The 24,889-nt window shown below is 62.4% G+C and overlaps 3 protein-coding genes across 3 annotated transcripts in view; 2 read left to right on the top strand and 1 right to left on the bottom strand.

Moving 5' to 3' along the window:
• Positions 1–24,889, bottom strand: part of LOC142417091 (caltrin-like protein 2) — a 156,443-nt gene that overhangs the window by 90,941 nt on the left and 40,613 nt on the right. The window lies entirely within an intron of this gene.
• DBNDD2 (dysbindin domain containing 2) lies at positions 9,989–17,186 on the top strand. The gene is made up of 4 exons (XM_075517417.1): positions 9,989–10,243; positions 15,043–15,198; positions 15,669–15,812; positions 16,590–17,186. Exons 1-4 carry the CDS (start codon positions 10,201–10,203, stop codon positions 16,796–16,798), a joined length of 552 nt encoding a protein of 183 aa, XP_075373532.1. The 5' UTR covers positions 9,989–10,200; the 3' UTR covers positions 16,799–17,186.
• PIGT (phosphatidylinositol glycan anchor biosynthesis class T) lies at positions 18,693–24,116 on the top strand. The gene is made up of 12 exons (XM_075517418.1): positions 18,693–18,873; positions 19,238–19,415; positions 20,259–20,386; positions 20,867–20,967; positions 21,125–21,211; positions 21,468–21,555; positions 21,644–21,741; positions 22,043–22,208; positions 22,312–22,512; positions 23,047–23,212; positions 23,346–23,429; positions 23,565–24,116. The coding sequence occupies exons 1-12, from the start codon at positions 18,693–18,695 to the stop codon at positions 23,815–23,817; spliced, it is 1,731 nt and encodes a 576-aa protein (XP_075373533.1). The 3' UTR covers positions 23,818–24,116.

Below are 24,889 nucleotides of genomic sequence, written 5' to 3'. Positions count from 1 at the left end.
GAGGGCAGGGTGAGCAGCCCTGCTCCCTGCCCCATGGGGCCCCGGCACAGACCCCGGCTCCGCCACACGCAGAGCCCGGGCCTGCGCCTGCCTCGGCACCCAGAAGCTCCTTACTCTGCGCAGGCGGCTTTTCGGCTCCGTGCTGCCCTGTGGGCAGGGCTGAGCTCCCGTGGCTCCGAACTGGAAAGGGGCAGAGGAGGCACCGGCTCAGGCTCTGGGTGGGACCCAGCTGCTCCCAGCGAGCATCCCTGTGGCACGAGCCCGAGGTGCCCTGGGCTCCCCCAGGGACGTGTCCCCCTGGGCAGGGATGCTCGATTTCAGCAGGGGATGAGCAGCCCAGAAGGGCTTCTCCCAGCCCGTGGCCTTGCAGGGGTGGGTGGAGAGCGCGAGCCAACCTCCCGGCCCCCCGAGCTCTCCAGAGCGGGGTCCCCACCCCGCACCATCCCCGCGGTGCCTGCTCCAGCCCCCGGGCAGTGGGATGTGCCCGTCTCTGTGGAGCGGGGATGTACCTCCAGTAGCACAAGGGTCCTCTTCCTCTGGGCCTTCATGATGCCTCCGAGATGGCAGCACCGAGACGGGGACTGAGGTGCTGGGAGCAGGGGAGAAGGTCTGCGTCGGGAGCAGTGGAGAAGGTCTGCGTTGTGCTCATCGCCCGGGCACTGGCAGTTGCAGCCGGAACACGGGCCGTGACATCGCACCCCTGTGAAACGGGAGTTCCGGAGCCAGCTGCGCAGTGGGGGAAGGGGACGACCCTTAAGTGTGGGGGGCAGCTTCATGGGGAACGTTGGGGAACTTTTGTGTTACCCCTCGAGGTGAATTAAACACACTTTTTTGCTTAAATACAAACCGAAACGATTGAACACTGCGTTGGGCAGTCTTGCCGCCATCAGCGGTTCTTCAGGGAGTCTGCAGAGATGCATGACGAGCAGATCCATTATATCCACTTGCCCCAGCACCCGTCCCTGAGCGGCTGCATGGGCCACCTCAGCCCGGCCTGGGTCCATCCCCCAGCCCAGCTCTGCTGCCCGAAGGTGGCCCCTGAGCGCTCCCATCCCCGGATGGCTGCGGGACCATGCTGCGGCTGTTGCTGCTCTCATCCCCGAGGCGAACTCCACTCCCTTGCAGGGAGTCTTCCTGGCTCTGGCATCCCTGCTGCCAGCCAGCTCAGAATCACAGAATCACAGAATCGTATAGGTTGGAAAAGACCTTTAAGATCATCGAGTCCAACCATAAACCTAACACTGCCAAGCCCACCACTACACCATGTCCCTAAGCACCTCATCCAAATGGCTTTTAAATACCTCCAGGGATGGGGACTCAACCACTGCCCTGGGCAGCCTGTTCCAGTGCTTGATAACCCTCTCGGTGAAGAAAAATTTCCTAATATCCAGTCTAAACCTCCCCTGGTGCCATTTCCTCTCGTCCTATCACTTGTTACCTGGGAGAAGAGACCGACCCCCACCTCTCTACAACCTCCTTTCAGGCAGTTGTAGAGAGCGATGAGGTCTCCCCTCAGCCTCCTTTTCTCCAGGCTGAACAACCCCAGGTCCCTCAGCCACTCCCCATCAGCCTTGTGCTCCAGACGCTTTCCCAGCTTCACCAGCTCAACCCCTTCTGCAGCTGGGCCATCCTGCCCTCCACGCTAGGTCATTCCTCGGTCACGAATTCCCACTGCTGAGCAGTTACAATCTGAATTTCCCCTTTAGGCATCAGCCTGGGAGGGTGACACAGCTTGAGGCTCCCTGTGAGTGGGGTTCCCCCTCCTGAGCCCCGCACCCTGCCCTGCAGCCCCGAGCTTCCCCTTCTCCTGAGCTCCCGGCACCCCCTGCGCCTGGCCGGGCCCGGGGAAGGGGGCAGAGGGCAGCCCGGGACACCGGGGTGGGCAGAGGGGACCTGCCAGCCCGCCATCCTCTCCCCACCACCTCATCTTGACGGCAGCGCAGATGCACGGAGCAGGTCCAAGCTGCAGAAGGGCCAGGGTGTAGGGCCAGCTCCGCGGGGCGAGGACCATCTCCTTTGCTCTTCCGTTGTCCCATGAGCAGCCAGCGTGCCAACCCGAGCACTGCTGATGTCCTCCAGTTCGTATACGGCCACGGCGGGTGGAATTCATCCCTGTCCGACCTCTGGATGCAGGCGGCGGTAGGACACGGCTGTGCTGCCACGTGCTTCAGCTGGGCATGTCACAGGGTGATCCCGTGCGAGGACCCGCGCCCAACGCACACTGAAGGCTGCCGAGGAAAGGACAGGATGTGCTGCCATCAGCATGTGGTGAGGACTCCCTGGTTTAAGTGTGAGCTAAAAAAGCTCAGCATGGTTGAACCCATACATCCCTACGTGCGTGTGCGCGCACACTTGCTGCACGGAGCAGCACCCCTCTACCCCTGCCAGCATTTTCCTACTGGAAGGTCCCTCTCCCTCCCCACCTGCTCCAGCTCTTGCCCTGGGATGTGGCTGCGGTGACTCACGCCAGCAGCCGATGGCTCTCGGGGCAGCGGGAGGAACGGCCAGCGAGTGCATTCGCTGCAGAGGCGGAGGGGGGCAGCGCTGCCGGCTGCGTCCCTGGGGAACCAGCCCCGGGAGTCAGCCACCCCGCTCCCACCACCAGGGTCCCCGGGGAAGGGGAGCGAAGGATGTTCCCCATGGCAGCACCTTCCTGCTGCTCTCAGAGAGGAGGAAAACCAAGCTGGCCCTGCTGCAGGGCTAACAGGCTGGCAAGAAGCAGCACGGCAGAAGGGAGCAGTTGTCCCTACCTTGCGTGGTGGGTCAGCACCTCCTCTCCTCCTCCACGGTGCTTCTGGCCCTGGGCATCTCTCACAGCCCTGTCCTGTCCTCAGCACCGTGCTGCGCATCTCAGAGCCTTCGAGCTGAGGCTGTAGGACCTCACCAGGGTGCTCGCTGCCAGGCACACTTCCCCTCAGTCTGGCAGCCTGTCCCACATCACCGTCTCGGTGTGCTTCCCCGCTGCCATCCCCTGCTCATGGTACCGAGACGACTGTGAGCAGCACTTTGCCAAGGCGGGGAAGGTGTTTTCACCCAGCAGCGTTTAACCACAAAACAGAGGCAGAGCGTGTGCCTTAAATGTCAGGGGCTGGAGAAGGCGGTTTCAGCTCTGCTTCTCCTCCCACCTCCCCTGCGGGTGAGCAGGGCCCAGGTGGGTCTCGGGACCCTGGGCTGCCGGGACAGCCGCGGGGCTGAGGCCACACCGGGACGCCCAGTGCTTGCGCAGCACCGGCTCCATGGGCAATTTCCCAGGGCCACCCTCTGTCTCACAGGATCCCCACATGGCAGCACCGGTGGGGTCACCACGGTGAGGGCTGCAGCCCACCAGTCCCTGTGTCCCCAGCCATCTCTGGCCCCAGACCCTCTTCCCACTCCACGGGCTCGGTTGCCCAGGGCATGGGGCTGTGGCGCGTACCTGCGCGGGCTCCCCCCTTCTCTCCTGCGGCTGCTTTGAAAGGCGGCGGGGAGAGCGGGAGCACGTGTGCGAGCAGCCTCCCACGCCGCCCCACGGGGTGACCTTTTCCACGGGTGCTCAGTGCCTGCAGCGCAGCGTGGGAAACGGGACGAGCTCCTGCACCCTCCAGCTCAGCCCAGCCCAGCGAGGAGGTAAGGGCTGCACCGTCCCCTTGCCCAGGTGGGAAGGGTCTGGCCATGCTGGCGAGGGGCCCCGGGTGTGGGGCAGGGTGTGGGGAGCACACGGCTCAGCTCTTTGCTCACTGAGTTGGGAGGCGATGGGGTGTCCATCCTGCAGGAGGGAATAATGCGCGTTTGGGGAAAGCCCAGAGCTCGGCAGGACCCTGCCAGGGGCAAGCGGGAGGGAGAGGCAATGCCACCACCTCTGCAGCAGGCTTGGGTGCGTGGCTTTGCACCGATTTGAGTGCACAGGGTTGGCTGTCCCTACTCCATGGAAAGCTCCGGTCCCTGCGGGGAAGGGATCTGTCTCTTCAGAGACCCCTGCGGACAAGCAGGGAGGTTGCAGACCCCATTCGAGGGCTGATTCTGCAGAGCCAGGACGGTGCTGCAGAGTGGGGCCACGGCACAGCCCTGCTCAGGGCTGGCTCGCACTGCTTTTCCGTTAAAGCCACCTGAGTCTTAAAGCTGATGGGGGAAAAAAAGCATGGTTATGATAGAAAAAAGCATCCTGCGTGGCAGGGCTCCAGCACTAGCCCTCCCTGTGTTTGTAGCCCCTGTGGCAGTAAAAAGAGCTGGCGGGATTTCCCCGGCGTGGGGAGCATCCATAGGGCAGCCGGGGCCGGGAGCTCATCGCAAAAAGGCAGGAGGTGAAACCTGTGGGGGTGGTGGGAACTGCAGCTGGAGCTCAGAAAGCCAGACGGGTAACGCAGCACCCGGCAAACCTCTGCAACAGCGCGGACCTCCCTGCAACACCACCCCTTCGCCCCCCTCCCATGTCTGCGGAGACCAGCCACAGCCTCTCCTCTCTGTGATCCTCTCCCCACACCCCTCTACAAGAGGGTTCGACCCCTTGTCCCTACGTCCATTCTGCCTCCTGGTGCTCCTGCTGACCTGGCCATGGGTCACGTCAGCCCCAACCCCTACGAGGGGTTTCCCTTACCCCTCATTATCCCTCCCCACATTCCCCACGGTGGCCCTGAGCTGTCACAGTGAGATGGGGACGGGAGCCAGCCCAGCCTGGCCCTGCTCCCCTTCCCCCATGGACGGGCACCAGCCTGGCCCCGAGGTGCCACCGCATCCCCACAGCATCTGCAACCCCCAAAGGCTGCAGGGACGAGCCAGCCCCGAGGGCGCTTCCCCCCAACGCCATAGTGCCTAATGCTCTCCTGGCGCAGGGAACGATGCTGCCGGCCTGGGATCCCTGCCAGCATCGCAGCCACCGACCACCCAGTGTTCCCCATCCCCTGTTACCCTCTGCTCAGTGCTCTCCTAGATGCTGCTGCTCTCGGGGCTGCATGGCAGCGTTGCTGGACATGCCCACAGCCCACACAATGCCCCAGGACACGGGGCTGCCCGACGGCAGCGAGAGCAGACCCCGCGCAGGACGGCTCAGCCCGCTCAGCCTGCCCCTGAAGAAGCGGGAGCTGACGGAGAGGAAAGCCCTCCTGGCCGAGGGCAGCCCCGGGCAGCCGGGCTCCGGCAGTGCCCTGCCAGCCGCCCTCTGCCAGCCCTGCCTGCCCAGGGGGAAGCAGGCAGCTGCCCGGGTGCTGCCCAGGGCTGCCCGGCTCTCGCCCAGCTGGGTGAAGCCAGCGGCTTTTGCAGGGATCCGGCAGCCGCGGGCAAGATGCACTCTACCAGGGCGTGCGAGGGATACTGACAGCACGGTGGGCACTGCCGACGGGGCAGCACGCGGCCGCGGGCATCCTCCGGGCACCGCGGCTGCCTGCGGAAGGGGCTGGGGCACCTCTGACCCCGAGGGCACCCCCCAAAACCGTCACGGAGCCAGGAGCTGCCTGCACGCCGTGGCCTGGGCATCACTCAGCAGGCAGCACGCAGGCAGGCAGGCCAGAGGGCTGGGGAGGGCGGTGGCCCTGCCAGGGCACTGGTCTCCAGCCAGCCCTGTTGCACTGGCCGGGGCTGAGCCTGGGGCGGGGACCAAGCCGGACGGGGGCCACCTCCGGCCGCACCGCTGCCCGCAGCCTGTGTTCCGCAGGCGCAGGTGTATTACGGACCGCCTGCCCCCGGCCTGGCAGTGGGTACAAACGAGCTGGGCAGGGAGCAGGCCAGCCGGCAGGATGCTGGGGCTGCCCCTGCCACGCTGCCCGTGCCCTGCTCGGCAGCCAGGCACCCCCCCAGCCCCTCGGAGCCCCCCAGCCCCTCACCTCTGCCTTCAGCCGGTGCTGCCCCTCTGCAGCCACCTCCCGGGGCTGCTTCCCCGCACGGGAAGGGCAAGGAGAAGCCACCTGCTGCCACAAGGGACATCTCCACGATGCCCACACCCGTCCCTACACACCTTTCTCCCTCCGTCACGCTGTCTCCCACGGGACCGTCCTACGCGTTGGTCTATTCCCGGCCGCTCTGCCCCGCGGTCGCGTACTGGCAGTGCCGAGCCCCGTCCCGCGCCGGCGGGCTCTGGTCCCTGCTGCTGCTGCCGACGGCGAGCACGGCCTTCGCGCTGCCCCACTCCCAGCGGGGCTCCCTGACGGCGCTGCCCGGGGGCCGGCAGAAGAGGGTGGAGGAGCTGCAGGCGGAGGATTTCCTGGGGTGCACGGCAAGTGCGGAGCTGCACCTCGGCCCCTGTCTGGTGCAGGGCATCCGGAGGAGCCCACGCGCTGGCTTCGCCTGCCTGCAGGCCTGCCTCGGGCACCAGGACAGGCAGGTGCGTAAGGTACCGTCCTACGGAGAAGAGGGAACACCAGGGGCAGCCGGGGACCCCCTGCCCAGCCTGCCCAAACACGCAGGGTACGTGGCGGTCACCAACACAAGCAGCCATCCTTTGTGCTCCCGCAGCTCTCGTTACCCAAAGCAACTCCATGGGCTCTGCAAATGTTCCTGCGGAGTGGGACCAGCCAGCCCTGAGCAGATCCTGGCCTCCTGATGGCCGGATCGGTGCTGTTTCTCAAGGCCAGGCTGGCCTAGTCCCTTTGGTGGAGGGGGTCAGTGGCCAGGGAGGGCCAGACCGGGTGAACCCCAGCTCTGCTACTGACGTGGTGCATGGCCTCGGTCATCTCTCTTGATGCGGGAGGATAAAAAGGAGCTGTGGGGTCCGGTGGGGCTGGTGGGTTTACCAGGGGCAAACACACCGTGGCTGAGCACGGCTGCCGGTGCAGCTGGGAAGGAGCCAGCCTGCCCAAATTGTGGGGCAAGCAGGCAAGAGCAGATGGCCAGGGGGCTGCCCCCACCCCGGCCTGACGTGGGACCTCTCCTCGCTCTACCCAGGTGTCTGCCGAGGTGCTCCAGGAATACCCTTTCTTTGCCCAGGGCCAGGGCTGGGTGTCCTGCTGCCCGCACATGACTTCCCAGCTCTACCAGCTCCCATGCCAGCAGCTGGCCGTCGGGGACATCTGCGTGGTGTGGAGCCCAAGGACGTGGGGACACGACACCCGCGGGGCTTGACAGGACCCTCCACCGGCACCATGCAGGTGACCTTGCAGAGGGTCCCCGTGCAGGGTGCCTGGTCCACGGGGACGGTCCTTGCAGAGGCTCCCCGTGCTGGGCTGGGACTGGGAGTAGGTGGGAGTGCTGGTGCTAGTGCCGGGACTGGGCTCCTCTCCCTCGGGGCAGGGCATGGCCAAGGAGCAGGCCGGCTCCTGGCACGGACCAGTGCTGCAAACCCTGGCCAGGCGACACCTCGGTGCAGCCCGGCTCCCCCCCGCCTCGCCTCGTGTCCCCGGCCCTGCGGAGATGCTCATTTCTCAGCAGCCACATTCCTTTGAGGGTGTTTATGGCTTTTCTGTCTCCCTGCTGTCCCAGGCTAAAATCGCCCCTTTTAAGGGAGCTGCAGGACCGCCGGTCACTGGAGCTTTGCTGGCAAAAGCTGCTCCCTTGCAACGTGTCATCTCGTTTACTGGGAAAGCAGCCTTGCCTTGTTTTTCTCTTGACTCTACAATTTACTGATCGAGTCACGCTGCGGCTCACTCCCAGCTCCCTCCACGCACGCCTCCTAAAGAATAAGATCTATTTTCACCAGTGAGTGATTCACCTGCCTGGTGCTGGTTCACCTTTCCCTTAGCAGCCGACTCCTCCCCAGCTCCATCCACGGCCCGCAGCTCCCTGACTCACCTCCCGAACCTCTAATAGACGGGAGAAACCTGAGCGGGAAGGGCAGGAGGAACAAGTCACATCACATTTTCTCCTGGTGACGGGTGCGCTTTGATGCTGGCTCCCCTGCGGACTTTTGGCAGGAGCTGAGCTCTGTGTCACAGAGAGGAGAAGAGGCATCATTCCTACCTGAGCTTGTGACCCGGATCTCCAGGGGGCACCTCCCAAGGACCTGGCATTTGCAGTTAGGGAGAGGGCTGTTGACACAAGACGGTGCCGTCAGCCTGCACTGGAGGCACAAGGAAGGCAGGAACGCTGCGGCGGCCAAGGCAGACCCTGCAGGTATCCGGCAAGGCTTATTCTTAGGACTCCCTATCAGAAGTGGAGACTCTCCACCAACTTCAGTGTCACCTCTGACCCCTCTCACCTTTTGGCCAGGGGCAGGCACGCTTGGCCAGGAGCAAAGAAAATCATTATGTGGAGCTGGCTTGCCTGCGTTGGTTTAATTGAAATAAAATGGGTGCCCCGCTGAGCGGCACGGCTTGTGCTGAAGAGCTGGGATGAGTCAGGCTCCGTGCTGATGATATCACTGCTTTTCCAACCCCCTCCCAGCAAGGCAGGACGGAGGGGCCGCAGCAGCGGGGGCCTGGGTGCGTGTCACTCTGCGCAGGCAGCACCCGCATGCACCGTCCCTGCAGCGGGACTCAGGCTGCAGTGAGCGAGCCCTGGGGAACTCGAGGTGCTCCGGGGGACTCGTGTGCACAGGAACAGCCTCCACGCCTCGCAGTAACCGGTGCCAATCGACACAGACGTGTCACATAGCAGAGACCCGAGCTAATTCCCCGGCCCGCTGGCAGGGCAGGGCAGGGGGTCAGCAGGGACGGTGGCAAACAGCTGCTGCTGCCCAGAGGCCATGCCAGGCCACACAGAGCTGTGAGCAAGCCAGAGCCGGCACATACCCAGCAGAGATTTGCTCCCGCAGCTCCTCAGAGACCATGAGCCCCCGCCCGCTACACCAGCCTGGTCCCCAGCCCTCCAGGGCCAAGCCACAGCGCTGGCATCCTATGCTGAGGTGCAAACTGTCAGGCAGGACTAAGGGTGTTTTTTGGATAAGGATAAACATTCACATGGGCAAAGCTCATCCCTCGGAACCACTGCCGTGTGTGTGAGCTGAAGCCAGCAGCTACGGGCAAGTGCCCAGCGTGCAGGCACTGAGTCCACAGCACAAAGCTGTTTTTTGGCAGCAGGAGCTCCCCGGAGAAAAGGGGGGGACAGCAAAGCAACAGTAGCCAAAACAGAGCTGGGACACAAACAATACCCAGTTATCTTTAGTCATCCAGACAGTGAGACAAACACACTGAGAACGGGGCAGGCAGGGCACACCACAGACACTGGAAACTCCCTTTCAGCCAGAGAAAAGGGCAGAGTGGATGCTCCCCCCTCCCGGCTCGGCAGTGACCAGGCTGCGGGCAGAGCTGGCGATGGGCACGGCCGGGCACTGACTCACCCAGCGGAGATACGGGAAGGAGGCAGGCGGCCCAGTCCGCTTCTCTGCCAAGGAGTAGCCCTGATGTGCAGGGCTGAATGTGGGAGAAAACACCCGAGTGGGATCTGCTGGGGCAGGAGGCTCTCAGAAGGCCCGGGGTGAGCTGGGGAGGGAGCCCACGGCCCACCCACACAGCGTGCTGTCGTCTCGCCTGCGTGATTGCATGAGTGGAGCGTTTAGAGAAGAAAATCAAAAAGAAACCAAGCATGAACGGTAACTGCGCTCCCTGCCCAGGCACAGAGACTCCTGCCTCCAGCCCTGCCCACCCCCTGCCACGCGTGGCAGAGCTCCTGCCCGAGCAGAGCACCCGCAGCCAGGCACTGCGGGGCACAGAGCTCTGCCTGGGGCGGCTGTGGATGGAGGGGACCCTCCGCAGGGACCCTCCTTGGGGACCAGGGATCCTGCGCGGGGACCAGGGACCCCGCATGGGGACTCTCTATGGGTGCCGGCAACGCAGAGACCCTCCATGAGGACCGGGAACCGCGTGTGGGGACCCTGCTCTCCATGGGGGCCAGGGACCCTGCACGGGGACCCTCTGCAAGGACCCTCGCCCTGGACCGGGCACCCTGCACGGGGACCCTCTGCAAGGACCCTCGCCCTGGACCGGGCACCCTGCACGGGGACCCTCTGCAAGGACCCTCCCCGTGGACCGGGCACCCTGCTCCGGGACCCCCCCCGCGCCCATCCCCGCCGCAGGACTCCCGCAGCCCGGCCCCCGCCCCGCCGGCCCCTAGCAGCGGCGGGCAGCCGCGGGCCGGGGCCCCGGCCGGGCAGCAGCCGGCAGGCGCCGCCGCGATGCCGCGGGGCCGGGCGCGCTGGCACCGCCCCGCGCAGCGCCGAGCACCGCCCCGCAGCGCGCAGCATGGGCGAGCGGCGGCCGGCGGCGGGGGGGGCGGCCGCCCCGCGCTGAGCCCAGCCGCCCCGGCCCGGCCCGGCCCGGCCCCCGCCATCCCGACCCGGTCGCAGCAGCCGCCCGCCGCATGTCGGGGCCCGGGGCGCAGAGCCGCAGCCGGCGGCTGCCCGGTAAGTGCCGGCCGCGGGGGTGTGCTCGGCGGGAGGGGAGCGGGGCTCCGCACCGGGCGGGCGGGCAGGGCTCGGGCCGCCCGCACCCCCTCGCAGCCTCCCCGCAACACCCGCCCGATGCCCCTTGCGGAGCAGCCGTGCCCCCCCTTCGGCCCCCGGAGCCCCCAGCCCCCCCCCAGAGGCCCCCGCTGCACCAACCTGCTGCGCCCGCACGGCTCCCCCGGCTGCTTTGGGCAGGGGCTGCCCGGGAAGCTCCGTGCCTGGGATGGGGATGCTCGGGGGGGGGGGGGGCACCTGCCTGGGAAGAGGCTGAGCTCGGGGACCTGTTGGGCCGCGGGCTTGTCGCGGAGTGGCATCGGTATCTCCCGGGGCCCCCGGGAGGAGCGGATCCCGCCGCGGCCGCGGGGTTTGGGGCAGAGGAGGCTGAGCAGAGCAAAGCCATCAGCGAGCGCGGCAGGGTGAGCAGCAGCCGGGGTGACAGGGGGCTTGCAGGGGGACAGCCAGCCACGGATCCGTGCCCGGGGCTTGCACGCCGTGCCTCGGGCACCGCGCTGCCCTCCTGGCTTTCTTGCCCTAACGCTTCTTTCTGCACAAATCGAAGCAGGGCCCCGTAAATAGCCAGGTCTTATGACACAGCCTCTGCTGGGGAAGGAGCTCTGGGCGGCAGGGATATTTTTAGTGCTGAGACGCAGGGGATTTGGAGATCGCTCGGAGGAGCGCAGGCGATGAAACCGCGGCACAGACAGGGGTTACGAGGTGCCATGTCCTCACTCTCTAGTTCCCCCCACCCTTTTCCCAGCAAGCGGCTCTGCCAAAACCACTGCCTCCCTCGCACTCGCCTGGTGCATTTCCTCTCACCAGGTCTACGGTTATTTTTTGCTGTGCTGCGACACAAGGTCAGACATGCCGACTGAGAAAAGACTGTGCAGGGAATTCACGTTCAGGCGGCCGGCGTGTCCAGGCATCCCATGTCTGCACGGCCTGACCCTGCACGATTCTCCAGGGCATTCCCAGCTCTCCACACCAGCTGCTTCTCCCAAGGCTAAAGGAGCCAAAAGCCCTTGGGATTCACCCTTATCCCGCAGCAGTTTTGCTGGGGCAGGGTGATAGGGAAAGGCTTGCGATCTCTGCAGGGCTTCCTGGAAGATGCCGTGGCAGCCGAGGAGCTGCATCTTTCCCCCCACCCGATCTCCTCGCAGCACTGCACGCAGCGACTGGGAGCACAAGGCACAGTCCAGCAAGCCAGGCAGTGGTGGGGTGCCCAGGGCCTCTCTGGAGGAGCGGGACCAGGGGATCTGGCTCTGGGAAAGTGCAGGAAGAAGGGCAAAAGCTGGCTGGGCCAGCCTGCCCCAGCTCTTTCATTCACCAGGGGACCGGCCCATGTTTGGAGCAACCCCTTGCTTAAACTCTGCTCACCTCCCCGTCATCCCCTGTCCCTTTCCACAGTCCAGATTATTTTTCAGGACCTTCTTTAAATCCCTCGAAATCTCTGCAAGGTATTGCAGAGCCGTAGCCTCAAGAAAAGGCCGTTCCCATCCTCTCTTGGCCTTATGCCTCCACTAACAAGCCTTCTCCCACCCCCAAATACACCCCTCCTATTCACCGGCACAGAGGGGGGGTCGTACCGGGATCCCATGGGCCAAGGAGGAATGAAAAATGCATCCCCTCCCAGCGGAAACCCAGCCAGACAATTGAAACATGCTCCGCTCCCGGCCCGGACGCTGGGTCAGAGAACACCCTTAGCTGGTGCTCCCAGCACCCTCGAGCCCCGCCCGGCCCTCACCCCATGCTAACTGCACCCCCGGAATTGCTCCTCTCCCAGCCCGCTTCGGTGAGGGTGTGGATGGGAGAGCTCGCAGCGGTTTGCTTCGCAGCCAGCCCTCCCGTGCCCTTCCCCACCACGGTGGTGGCCATGAGCCCACACCACGCGAGGGCTGGCTCCGCGGCGTGCCCTGGCAGGGCAGAGGGACCAGTGGGGCCAGCGTCCTCGCCCATAGCCCACCCTGTGGGCAGCTGCCTGGGAGCAGGCGAGAAGGAAATCCCTGCCTGCATCTCCTGGGGGGAATCCTGCCCTGCCCTGCCCACCCAAGCTCCACACAGCGTTTGGCCCCAGTTCCTCTCCGAGCTGTGCTGGCTAATAAGCCGTGAGAGCCGGAAGGATTTGAAGGCAGCGGGGCGCTCGGTGCCGTCGCAGCCGTGCTGGGCGGTTCAGCCAGCGGGGAAGAGCCTGGCTCTGAATGCAGATAAGCTCCGGCCCCTTGGCCGAGCGGGCTGTAGTAATAACCATGACAATAGTAATAAAAGCCAGGCCACCAGCAGGTACCGACAGAACCCCCGTGGTGCACAGGGGCCGCATTGTGTGTGCGAACGTGTCCCGCGGTGGGAACATGCCAGCCGGATGAGACAATCCCCACGACTGACAGCCGGGGAGTGTGACCGGCCATCACATGGGGAAGGGCCGCGGCAGGGAACGCCGTTCTCCTTTATTTCCCCAGCGAGGGTTGCTGAGGAGCGGCTACACTAGCAGGGCTGTTTGCTCCCCCCGGGCCCGGAAGAGCCCCGGGAGGGGGGAAGGCTCTGTCCCCGACTCTCACCACGGTCACGGGTCAGGCAGGGCCAAGCACAGCCCAGCTGCCGTCTCCCGCTGCCGGCGTTCCATACATAATGGGATCTCAGTGCTCGTGCCCGACTCCCCAGCGAGAGCTTGAAAACAAGTTCATAAACAGGTCCTGCTAATTTCTCCCGCAAGAGAAATCCCGGCGCCCACAGGAATGCTGCCACCAGCACCCGTCCTGACTCTCCTCAAGCACCCTCACCCTGAGTATCGGTCACGTGCCGGGGCAGCGATGGGCAGTGAGAACGTTAATGGCACAGATCAGCCACACGCACAGTACTTGGGGCAGTGCCCACTAGCGTTTTGGTTTATTTTGTGTTTGCTCTGCAGGAGGATTTAGAGACCCTCCTCCTTACCTCCACCCTGGGGTCCCTTTGGCAAGATGCCACACGGAGAACCGGTCTGTCGCCCTGAATCTGGCGACGAGCCCTGCTTCCCTATGGCTGGAGCCTGATGGGCTCTCCTTGGTGCGGTGAACCGCAGCAGTTTGCCATGGATTTGGCACAGCTGGGCTGGGGGGCAGAGCTCTGCCTGGGACAGACCGGACAGGGCTGGCTCCAGCTGCTGAAGGGAGCCAGCTCCATAATGAGTGTCCCAGTCACCCCCTCCTTGTCCCTGGCTCTATTCTTTTTTGCAGATAGCACCAGGGGGGCAGGAGGTTTTTGCCTCACCCCAGCAGCACTGAGCTGCAGCTGCCGGTCAGCCGCATGAGGAAACCTTCACTGCCATGGTGCGTTTGCCACTGCAGCTCTTAGCCGCGGCGCTGCACAGCACGCCGAGCATCTGCACCAGAGCAGGCACCCACTGCTTAGGTCAGACATAGCAAGGCAAAGGCCCCTTCAGGCAGCCAGGATCACTGCCCCAGGCATTGCAGGAAGGCGTTGAGCAGCTGGAAGAGGACCAGAACCTCTTCCAGAAAGCGCGTGGTGACTGGCTCTGAGTCACGCTGCATCCCCATGCTGTGCTGCAGGCAGAACCCAGCCTCCCTGGGGCAGGCACCTGTAGATGATGGGGTTTAGCTGAAGGATGCCCCAGAAATGGGGTGCAGAGAAGCCCTGGAAGGGCTCTCAGGAAGATGTGACATTGATCTCCAGGACATCTGACCATGCCCACCGCCTCTCTCCCATTTGGGTCCTATGCCGCTATATATTGCTGACAGCCAGCCCCCGTGCTGTCCTCGCCCCCGCTTCTGCCAGACAGGGTGGGGATGCTGCTTGCTCTGTTCCCTCCTCCCCAGCCCGGAGGAGTGGAGGGTTTGGGCCGTGCTCAGGCAGAGCAGAGGATGTTTGTTTGGTTTCCTTGGTTACTGCACTGCCTGCTCCAGTAATCACATTTTCCTTGTGCTGGCTGGGCCAAGAGCAGCAGAGAGGAAATCTGGAATGGCTGAGGTCAAACACCAGCCTGGGAACAGCCGGGGCCACCAGCCACGGCCCCTCTGTGCCATTTGGGTCCTTGCCATTGTGGGTACCCAACCCGAAAGGGAGGTACCAGGCCCAGGGATGCAGCAACAAGCTCCTTCAGCAGCAGCCCGAGGGCTCCCATTACTCCCTCCCGTGTGAGCTGGGGACAGAGGGACGGGTGTTGAACTGTGAGAGGAATTACAGGAATGAAAATGTTTGTGCAGGCAGAAGCCAAGCTGGCTGTGCAAGCAGGGGATGCGAACGGGGGAGCCTGCGAGCGTGGGTGCGGCTGTATTTATAGCGACGGTGGCAGCAGGGGTGCGCGTGTGCAGGGGTAACAGGGTTGCTGATGCCTTTTATTCCTTATGCAGCCCTCAGCCCAGAAAGCCTGGAGCACTAACACCAGTTCTTGTCCCTGGGAGTTTCCCCTGCTTGTTAGTGTTCACAGACAACCCTCTGTTTTGTAGCAAGGAAACTGAAACTTGAACATGTGCAAACCATGGCTGATCTCATAACAACACCCTTTCCCCCCTCGATAATTCACTTCAGCAGCCACGAACATAGCATATGAGCTCCCAACTCCTGGTTGCCCTGCCTCTCGGAAGCGAGATCCGAGGCTCCAGCACAGCAAGTGCTGGTGACGCTGCTGTTCCGGCATGTAACATCTATTCAAGATGACTAAATCAATGTGCGCTAGTAAAGCACAGCCGTACCGCATGAGCTGGGACAGGCAGAAGGGCTCGGGCAGCCCTGCCTGCTCCGACCCTCCTCACCTTTCTCCCCAGCCGACATGGAGCAGGCGCAGCGGAGCCTGGATGCAGAGCAGATGCAGCAGCAGCAGCTTAAACTACGGGACCGGCAGAAGTTCTTTGAGGAGGTTTTCCAGCATGACGTGGATTTCTTCTTCCCTATGTCTCACCTGCAGATAGAGCATCGGAGACGTAAGTGCTGCAGACACCGGCACGGGGCTGGAGGTGTTTCAGGGAACACTGACACGGGTGTTAGAGATCAGTGGGACACCCCCAGTCTAAAGGCAGCAGGGGATACGCTTGTCCTGCACTGAGGCAGGACCACCCACGCTGCATGCGGGTGTGCTGTGGATTACTCACACCACTTAACTGAAGTCACTGCACATGGGTACACAGGCTGGCGCCCTGCATAGTCACTGGCTTCAGACAGGCTCCTCCAGACAGCACTTTGGAGCAGGAACAAGGACTGCAGTGAGGCAGCAGGGGCTTCCAGAGGGATGTTTTAAGGAAGCATGATTTTCCTGGGGGACTCTTACCAGCAAGTGGAATTCAGTTCCCCCCAGCAAGGCTGGCCCCCTCCTCGGGTTCCTGCCTGCACAGGGCTCATGCTGCCCTTTGCCTGGCACTAGCACTCACCTTTCTGCTGGCTTCTGTCTTTGCAGCACCCTTAGGCAGCATTTCCTCCATGGAGGTGAACGTGGACATGCTGGAGCAGATGGACATGATGGACCTGTCAGACCAGGACACCGTGGATGTGTTTCTGGGCTGTGGGACAGAGGAGAGCAGCGTTGCTGGACCCCTGCCAGGTATGTGGAGTCCAAGCCTTTTGTGGGCCAGGCTGGGAGCCCTTCCTGCCCCCAGCGCCCACACTGCCTTGTTCCTCAGCCCTGGCCACCCTGCGTGCAGATCCACACACACCCATACAAAGACAGACACTCGATGCTGGGGTCTGTGAGGTTGGAGGGACCATGTCCAGTATCCACCTCCACAGCCCAGAGGTACAGACCCTTGTATATAGCTTACACTGCAGAAGACAGAAGAGCCCAGGCACTTTCCAGAGTCTGTGGGGCAAATTCTCTTGTCCTGAAGCTCCTCTGGAGCAGCCAGTGTCTTGTCACAATTTCCCAGGTCCCCACTGCGCTGCAGAGCTCACTGCATCGAGCGGGAAGGCTGCAGGACCCCTCCTCTGCCTCCCAGCCAGACCCCAGGGAGCTGGGCTTGGGTCCCGCAGGGAAAGCCCAGGGTGCCAGCACCTTCCTCCCCACGCGTGCGCGCTGTGGTGATTCACTGAGGCCAAGCTGAACGTCTCCTTGCCTGTTGCAGCCGACGGCCTCAGGCAGCATGGCTCCAAGCCGTTTTTCACGTGAGACAGAAGAGGCTCCACTGCCAAAAACAGGGAAGGAATGTGTGGCATTGCCCAGAGCTAAGCCGGGGGTGTGAGGTGGGGAACAGCCTCGGCAGCCGGGAGTGGCTGGGGAAGCACAGCCTGCCGAAGAACAAGTGTTGGGAGGGCTATCCATGAAGCTCGGGAAGGAAGAAACCTCCAGAAGCCTTCTTCCTTCTCTTACCGCTCTCTCCTCCAGGGGCAGATGCCGGCCAGTGCCCAGAGGAAATCACCCTCCAAGTGCCCAATGCAGCCGAGAGCAAGTCACGCATTTCCTCCACATCCTCTGTTTCCACGGATCTGAACAGCCTGGACACCAGCGAGGAGGGGGCCGAGACCCCTGTGGTGCAGTCAGACGAGGAGGACCTGCAGGAGGACAGTCCCAAAGAGCAGGAGGCAAGAAGCTAGCAGCCAGCTTTGCCCTGCTCCCAGCCTCCTCCGTATGGACCTGCCAGCCCGGAGGAAGGAAAGCTGCTGGCGCTCAGTAAACCCCATCCTGGACTGCTGCCCTGCAGGAGGGGAGAGAAGGTTTTCCCCTCCTCTCCCTCCGCAGGTTCTCCTGACAGCCAAGGGAGAAGGAAAGGGGTATTGTAGGTTCCCGAAATTAACTCTTCAGGCTTTGCTGCTAACACTCCCTGCTTCACTCCCCCCAAATGCTCAGCATCCCACAGCCCCACCGTTCCCAGAAAGCCATCCCTTGGGATCCCAGCTCCCCCCATCCTACTGACAAAGGTCCTGTCCAGACAAGCATTTAACAATGGCATACAGAGAAATAACACTCCGATCTAAACAAGCAGTGGGTGTGTGTGTTATTGGGAGAAAACAGCACTGGGGATGAGGGTTAGGTGGGGATTGCAGGAGGGAGAGCGGTGTAAAGCCGGTATGCTAAGGGTGCAACGCAGAAGCAAGTGAAGCCTCCTGTTGCACAGCTCAGCTCCAGCGCAGGGACGGTTCCTGCGCCCAGAGTGGGAGCAGACAGCGTGGACCTCGGCAGAGAAGGGCGGCTGTCAGCGGAGCAGGTCACCGTTCTGAGCAACTCGGGTGCTGCCTCCAGGAGGGAGAGAGCCAGCGGCTGCCGTACAGACACGGCTGACCTAAGGAGGGCTGCTGGTGACCTGTAACTACCCGCCATGAGTACACCGGGGCATTTCCCATGCAAATCGGCTGAGTGGAGAACATCAGCGCATGCAGCTGCGGCTCCCCTGGCACAGCGTGATGGCAGCAGCCCTGGCTGGAGGCTGCTTTAGAGGAGCGAAGGAGGAGCCATCAAAATGAAGCCACTTTGCGGGCCGCTACGCTTGCTGCCTGCAGGACAGGTCAAGAGGAGTCAGGCACAAAGCCGGCCGGAGCTCTGCTGCCTCTGCCAGTGGCTGCAGGCCAGGAAAGCGCTGTCCCTGCTCGCGCTGCGTCAGCACAACCACCGTCACCCCCCCGAGGAAAGGAGCCTGGGAGATAAGCAACAGCAGCCAGGGAATGCTCCGCATCCCGTCTGCTTCCCAGTGGGTGTTCAGACCTTGCTGCACTCCCTCCTGCATCAGCCAACCCTTTGTGAGACCGGCTGGAGCGCTGCAGTTATCTGGGAACGACCAGCCAGAGCGGGAGGCCTTGTGAGCGCCATCAGATTCCCACCCGCAGCGCTGCCTCGCTGCGGCGGCAGTTTGCTTCCTCCGGGGATGGCCCCAGGAGGCCGGGGCTGGCAGCAGGGGGAAGCAGGGTGCTTCCAGATGGCTCTGCACCTGCAGGTGGATGCTGCCCTCCAGAGAGGAGACGTCAAGGAGCGAGGGAGAGCAGACAACAGCGGGAAGAGCTGAGAAGAGAAAGTCAGCCCAGGGACGGGCACAGTCCCTGCAGAGTCCTCCTGCACAGCAAAGCCTGGCAGCGCACCACCCAAGCTCGGGCCGCACAAGACCTGCCCCTGCAGCACCCACTTGAAAAGCCGGGGGAGGGAGCCCTCGGGCAGCACCCCACAAAATGGACGCCCTCACTCCTAGGCTGGGGGCAGCCGCTCCCCTCCGGAGTGCTCCCCTCCGGCCGGGCGCGGGCGCAGGCACAGGCACAGCCAGGCAGGCGCTTCCCCCCGCCCCGGGCTGGGGCAGAGCTCTAGGCTTGCTCCTTGCAGCGGCTCCCCGGCCGCGCTCCGGGGCCCGGCGGGAGGAAGACCCTCCGGGCCCGGGCCCGCACCGTCAGGGAGGAGGCGAGGCCGGGCCGGGGCTGCGGCGCCGCGTCTCCATGGCGACCCGGAAGCGGCCGCCATTGGCCGGTCGGCCGGAAGCGGAAGTCGGCGGAGGGGCGGGGCGGCGGGATGCTGGCGGCGCTGCTGCTGCTGCTGCTGCTGGCGGCGGGGCCGGGGCGGGCGGGCGCGGGGCGGGCGCGGCGGGACGCGCTGCGGGAGGAGCTGCTGCTGAGCCCGCTGCCCGCCGGCGACGTGGCCGCCACCTTCCAGTTCCGCACGCGGTGGGACGCCGACCTGCAGCGGGGCGCAGGTAGGGCGGGGCGGGGCGGGGGGCGGGCCGGGCCGCTATTGGCTGGGGCGCGGCGCAGGGGGCGGGGCTATCGCGGGGTGTCGGCGCGACGTGCTGGATTGCGTTGGGGTGATGACGTCAGCGGGGCGAGTGACGTCAGGGGCGGGGGAGGTTGCTGCGGTGAGCGGGAACAGGGCAGAGCGGGGCGACGGGGGGCTGAGGGTCACGGTGACATCAGCGCGGGGGGGCGGCGCGGTGATGCAAGCAGGCTGCATGTGACGACACGAGCAGCGGATGACGTCATGTTTGGCCAGGCCCTGGTGTGACGTCAGGGGAAGGGGCCGGGAGGATGAGATGGGCAGACAGGGGCTAACGCTGCCCGCAGTCTCTCACTACAGGCTCTTCCCGAAGGCGCTGGGGCGGCTGGTGTCGGCGCTGGGCGTGCGGGAGCTCCACCTCGCCCTCACCCAGGGCTTCTGGCGCACCCGGGCCTGGGGGCAGCCGCCCCTCCAGGCACCCGCCGGCGCCGAGCTCTGGGTCTGGTTCCAGCCCACCGTCACCGAGTAGGTACCCCGGGCGCAGGTCTGTCCCTTCGGGGCCCCCCCCACGGCCACCGCTCCCGGGAGCTGTCGCCCTTCTCGCGTGAGGCAGCCACGGTGTGTGCGGGGGGCCTCCAGGGTTGGAAAATGCCCACTGGAGTAAAGAGCCTGCAACCCCAAGGAGCAGCTCTAAGGAAAAGCAGAACGTAGCCCTGCTCAGCGCGCAGGGCAGGATGTGGTGCTGAGGGCAAACCCTTGTTCAGTAAAGGAACAAGTAATTCCCTCATGGGGTCTGTGATGACAAACCCCTCGCTGTGCTAATACGAGAGGGTTATATCTTGACCTCTCATCTGTGACTCACTTCCTTTGACTCCCGTCCAACACTTGTCACCATCTCCCTTAGCACACAGCTCCTGTTCGAGCCGTAGCAGCTCTGCGTGGACTCACAGAGCTCTCTCCTCCCATTCCGGCTCTGCTGGTCGGGTCAGCCTTCAGAGCTGCACCGAAGTGCTGCTTTAGGTCTCACAGCCCCTTCCCCATACACCACGTCACCTCCCACACTCTCCCTGCTCCCCCAGCCTCTCTCCTCACATACGAGCTGTGCCCACCGCCAGGTCCCTGGCTGTGTGAAGCCCTGCCAGCCCAGGGGCTGCCCCTTTGGTGAATGTCCCCCAGATCTCATCCGTTAGAATAAAATACCAAGAGAGCTGGAGCGTGCATGACCAGCAGCCCATGCCTGCATGCTCCTCGCAGCTTCTGAAAGCCAGCATGGTCGCCCCGGTGTATTTATTGAATGTTACTGACTTAATGCTTGTTATTCTGAGGATGCGAGCTGCTGAGTAATCTCTGCTATCTGTTGTCACACAGTGTTGACAAAGCCTGGAAAGAACTGAGTAACATCCTCTCGGGAATATTCTGTGCTTCTCTCAACTTCATTGACTCGACCAACACAGTCACTCCAACGGCATCCTTCAAACCCCTGGGCTTAGCCAACGGTGAGCCCGGCTTGGCTACCTGGCTCCGCTCTCTCGCTCTTGCCTCTAGCTTTAGTTCTGCCCCATGCCACTGCAGGGAGTCCAGGCGCAGGTCCTGCAATGACTCTGGGTCTGGGTGTGTATAACAGGTCTGTAAACCTCCTCCTGGAAGCATTTCCTCCCCCTACACATGAGGCTTGGATTTGAACAGAGGAAACTCACAAGCAGTACATGGCAGATGCTCCCAGGCCCTCGTCTGTCTCTCTGAAAAGTATTTTACAAAACAGTGAGGACTAGAGGATTTAAGGCACTCATGAAAAAAATCTGCTAGAATATACCCTTACCTGTTCTTTCCAAATCACTCCGAACAGAGTGCGATCTATTCCTGATTGAGCTCTTGGCATTTCAGGCATATTGAGAGGGTGGTGGGCTGTGGGGTGCGCTGAGGGCTCTCCTGCCCGTAGCAGTGCCAGCCTGTTGACCCTCCACCTCCCTGCCCAGGGACAGATCACCATCTCCTGCGATATGCTGTCCTGCCCCGGGAGGTTGTCTGCACAGAGAACCTCACGCCTTGGAAGAAGCTGCTCCCATGTGGCTCAAAGGTATCGGCAAGTCCTGCTGCCTCGTTGGGCCGCTCCCGATGGGTCTGGGTTCCCGACAGCAATCCGGGAGTGTGCACTGGGAAGTCTTAGCAGGGCCTTTCTCTCAGTGGGAGCAGAGAAGAGACCTGGGCCTGTGTTTCTCCTTTTCTCCCTGCAGGCTGGGCTTGCTGTGCTGCTGAAGGCCGAGCGCTTGTTCCACAGCAGCTACCACTCACAGGCAGTGCACATCCGCCCCGTCTGCAGGGTAAGCGCGAGGCTCCCTCCTTTAACACCCCCAAGAGAAAATCCAAAGCTGCCTTGTGACACTGCAAGGTGACACACCCGTTTGCCCAGCTCCCCTGCGGTGGCTTCGCTGTGTCTAACACAGCTGTCATCCTGCTTCTCTGGTGTCACCTGCGTCCCGATGGGATTCTTCCAGTCCTGGTGCAGTTGCAGCTCCCTCCTGGTGTCCTGCCCCTCCAGAAGGTGTGATCAGAGCTGCTTCTCTTTCTCTTGTCCAGGATGCCTCCTGCCTGGCTGTGTCCTGGGAGCTCAGACAGACCCTCACTGTGGTCTTTGACACCTTTTCCAGCGGCCAAGGAAAGAAAGGTAAGCTTGGCAGCGGTGCGCCGTGGTCCTCGAGTGCCCCCAGCCTGCAGCACTTCACTCCGCCTGCCGCTGACTTTGCTTCCTGCAGACTGGTCCCTCTTTAAGATGTTCTCTCGCACGCTTACCGACGCGTGTCCTCTGGCATCGCAGAGCAAAGTCTACGTTGACATCTCCCCTAAGAACAAGGTAATGCTCACAGACCAGAGAACGCCCCGTGCTCCCTCAGTTCAGCCATTTCATGTGGCTCTGAAATATCCTCGCCTCCACCCCCTGCATGGCTGGGCCCCCCGGGAGCCCTCCGGGGCTAACACAGGGAGGTGGTTTTCTTCCTCTGAGCAGGGCTGTGGGGATGAGCACGGTGGTGTCGGTAAGAGCACTGAGCTGGCTGTTGGGCGGGAAAGCTCAGAGCCAGCCGGAGGGGCTTTGCCCAGTGCTGCCAGTTACTTCAAGGGGCACTTTGCCTTTCATGCTCCATTTGCTTTCTCAGGAAAAGGAGTTGATGGAAGTGACCCCCCCTCCGGCATCATTACATGAAGCTATTGTCCAGGGAGACAAGAGAACCTATGCCGTCTATGACCTGCTGAGCCCCTCGCTCTTCAATACATCTCGCAGCCTCAATGTGCAGCTGAAGTGGAAGCGGCCCCAAGACAGCTGTGAGTGACCAGAATTTCACTCCACCTGCACTGCTGGTCAGGGCTCCAGGCCTAAAAATCACCTGGCATGGCCCCCCATTCCTGTGTCCTTTCTCTTTCGCAGCGGAACTGCCAACACCCATACTCCACGCTCAGCGCTACGTGAGTGGATACGGGCTGCAGACCGGAGAGATCAGCACGCTTATCTACAATACTCACCCGTACCGGGCCTTCCCCGTGATCCTGCTGGAGACTGTGCCGTGGTATCTGCGACTCTATGTGCACACTCTGACTATCATCACGAAGGGGAAGGAAAACAAGCCGAGTAAGTAAACCCTCCCAGGAGCACATGCCACCTGGTTCCCTTGGCACAAGCGGCTCATTCCAGAGATGGTTTAGTCCCTCCCTCGGGCCCCAGTGATCACTGGGAAACTGGACTGCGAAACAAAACATGTTAGGATGTTTTCCTAGCCTTCAATTCAGCACTCACAGCAGATGAGACTTTATTAAGTCTGTTTTATAAGAGGCACATGGACAGTGTTTCGTAATCCAACAAGGGTCTAAACCAAAGTGAACTGATTTTTGTAGTAAAGGAGGCTCGATTTAAAACTGAGGACTGGGTCTTATTTTGCACTTGTACCTTTCCTTATGAACACATGACTTTCATGGGTCATCAGCTCTAAAGACCAGCCAGATTTAGCTTTAACACATGCTTTTTGCTACCTGTGCATCTTCACTTGCCCAGAAAACCTCTCCCAGGACAGTGGAAGCAGGAGCACCCACCCCATGGGAGATGTCCAGGCAATGTGAGATTGGACAAGGTCCCCCCGGTGCCACTGACACGTCTCTTTGGCGTTAGGTTACATCCACTACCAGCCAGCCCAGGACCGGAGACGGCCTCACCTCTTGGAAATGCTGATCCAGCTGCCAGCCAACTCTGTCACCAAGATCACAATCCAGTTTGAGAGGGCCTTATTGAAGTGGACAGAGTACACGCCTGACCCCAATCACGGCTTTTACGTCAGGTAACGACATACCTCAGCTCCTCATCCCCTTCTGGGCCTCGTGTAGGACTTGCCCAGGTCTCTGGGGACAGGAAGAACTCTTGCTGTCTCGTTGCTGACAGGACTGACACTAGCATGTCCTCTGTCTCCTTAGTTCATCTGTGCTTAGTGCCCTGGTGCCCAGCGTCATTGCGATGAAGGACGTGGATGTGGAGCAGAGCCCTCTCTTCACCTCGCTGTGAGTGTGCCTGTGCTGGGGAGCGGGGCTGTACTGCAGCACCTGCGGGCTGCGGGCCACTGTCATCCCGTCTGGTGAGGACGAAGCAGCGGTCCTGTGCGGGCTGACGCTCCCTTTCCTGCTTCCGCTCCCCAGGTTTCCTTCCTCTGATGGCTCCAGCTATTTTGTGCGCCTGTACACGGAGCCGCTGCTGGTGAACTTGCCGACGCCAGACTTCAGCATGCCCTATAACGTCATCTGCCTGACCTGCACCGTGGTGGCAGTGTGCTACGGCTCCTTCTACAACCTGCTGACCAGAACGTTTCACGTGGAAGAGCCGAGCCGGGGTGGGCTGGCCAAGCGGCTGGCCAACATCATCCGCAAATTCAGGGGGGTGCCCCCCCTCTGAGAGAAACCAGGGCAGCCGGCGCTGGCCACGGGGCTCCGTGGGGAGACCCAGGGAGCAGAGCGCTGCTGCCTCTTGTCTTTGTTGGAAGCAACCTGCTCCATTTTGCTGCCTGGGTCTCTCTGAGGTCCAACAAGCTGAGAGATCACTTCCATCATCAGGATGGGAAACGGCTCTAAGCCCACTGACTACTAAACCGCGCTGCTACGGGATTGGGAAAGGTATAAGGCTTCTGTTTGGGAGAGGGGTAACTTATGTGCTGGGAACGACGCTGGAAGTAAACTTGAGCTGTTTTGTACATTTGTGCTGGTCCTGGTTGGTTTTACTTTCTCAACCCCACAGGCAGAGTGGACCCCGTAAGACTCTGTGAGCTGCTAAGTCTCTGGTGCGCTACCCAAGTCAGCCGGAAGGAGATGCAGACATGGTAAGGGGAAGGGGTGTGATCTGCAGTAAACAGATGGGTTCATCTGCTCTACCATCTCACCTTCCACAACTGCCACATTTCACAGCTCCCTCCTGCCACACTTCACCACATTTGAGCCAGTTTGCAAATGAATTGTTGGTCGTGATGTATGTCTGTCCCCTCAGCCGTGGCAAGGGTTTATTTTCTTTCTCAGGAAAAAGCTTCTCTTGCTCCCATCTTCTATTTGCAGCATTTTGAAACCCCTCCACCTGCTCACCCCTCTGCTGCAGCACAAGATCCTCCTCTGCCTCCTCGGTATCATTTCGGCACGTCTGCCTGACGGCTCCCCTGCACCCACGGTGTCCCCAAAGCTTCGGGGAGCCTCTGGGCTCAGCAGACCCCAAGTGCTGAGCTGCAGCCAGCCGGGCTGTGCTGGTGGGACAGCTGGTGGGACATTCCCTCCCAGTGCCCTGGGCTGGGAATGCAGGAACACCAGCACCACTGCGCTCTTCAGTTATTTTCATAAAATACAAGGTACTGCCTTGCTGCAGTTCACACAGCTCGGCGAGAGGACGCTGGTGGTGCTGCTCCGCCTCCGACGGTGCTGTTTTCAGGGGTACGTCCTTTGCATCTCGGATGTGGCTTTTGTGATGGGAACAGACAACTGCCTAC

Source organism: Mycteria americana, chromosome 14 (genome assembly GCF_035582795.1).
Source record: "Mycteria americana isolate JAX WOST 10 ecotype Jacksonville Zoo and Gardens chromosome 14, USCA_MyAme_1.0, whole genome shotgun sequence".
NCBI classification, from domain to species: Eukaryota; Metazoa; Chordata; class Aves; order Ciconiiformes; family Ciconiidae; genus Mycteria; species Mycteria americana.
The sequence above is the reverse complement of the archived record's forward strand: the minus strand, read 5'-3'. Positions and strand labels throughout refer to the sequence as shown.

Excerpts from the sequence above, each read along its gene's own strand:
- DBNDD2 (XM_075517417.1), top strand. The coding sequence starts at position 10,201 with ATGTCGGGGCCCGGGGCGCAGAGCCGCAGCCGGCGGCTGCCCG. Across the intron at positions 15,199-15,668 it reads GCAGATAGAGCATCGGAGAC|CACCCTTAGGCAGCATTTCC; the intron begins GTAAGTGCTGCA and ends CTGTCTTTGCAG. Across the intron at positions 15,813-16,589 it reads CGTTGCTGGACCCCTGCCAG|GGGCAGATGCCGGCCAGTGC; the intron begins GTATGTGGAGTC and ends TCTCTCCTCCAG.
- PIGT (XM_075517418.1), top strand. The coding sequence starts at position 18,693 with ATGCTGGCGGCGCTGCTGCTGCTGCTGCTGCTGGCGGCGGGGCCGGGG. Across the intron at positions 18,874-19,237 it reads CGACCTGCAGCGGGGCGCAG|TCTCTCACTACAGGCTCTTC; the intron begins GTAGGGCGGGGC and ends CGCTGCCCGCAG. Across the intron at positions 23,213-23,345 it reads AATCACGGCTTTTACGTCAG|TTCATCTGTGCTTAGTGCCC; the intron begins GTAACGACATAC and ends CTGTCTCCTTAG.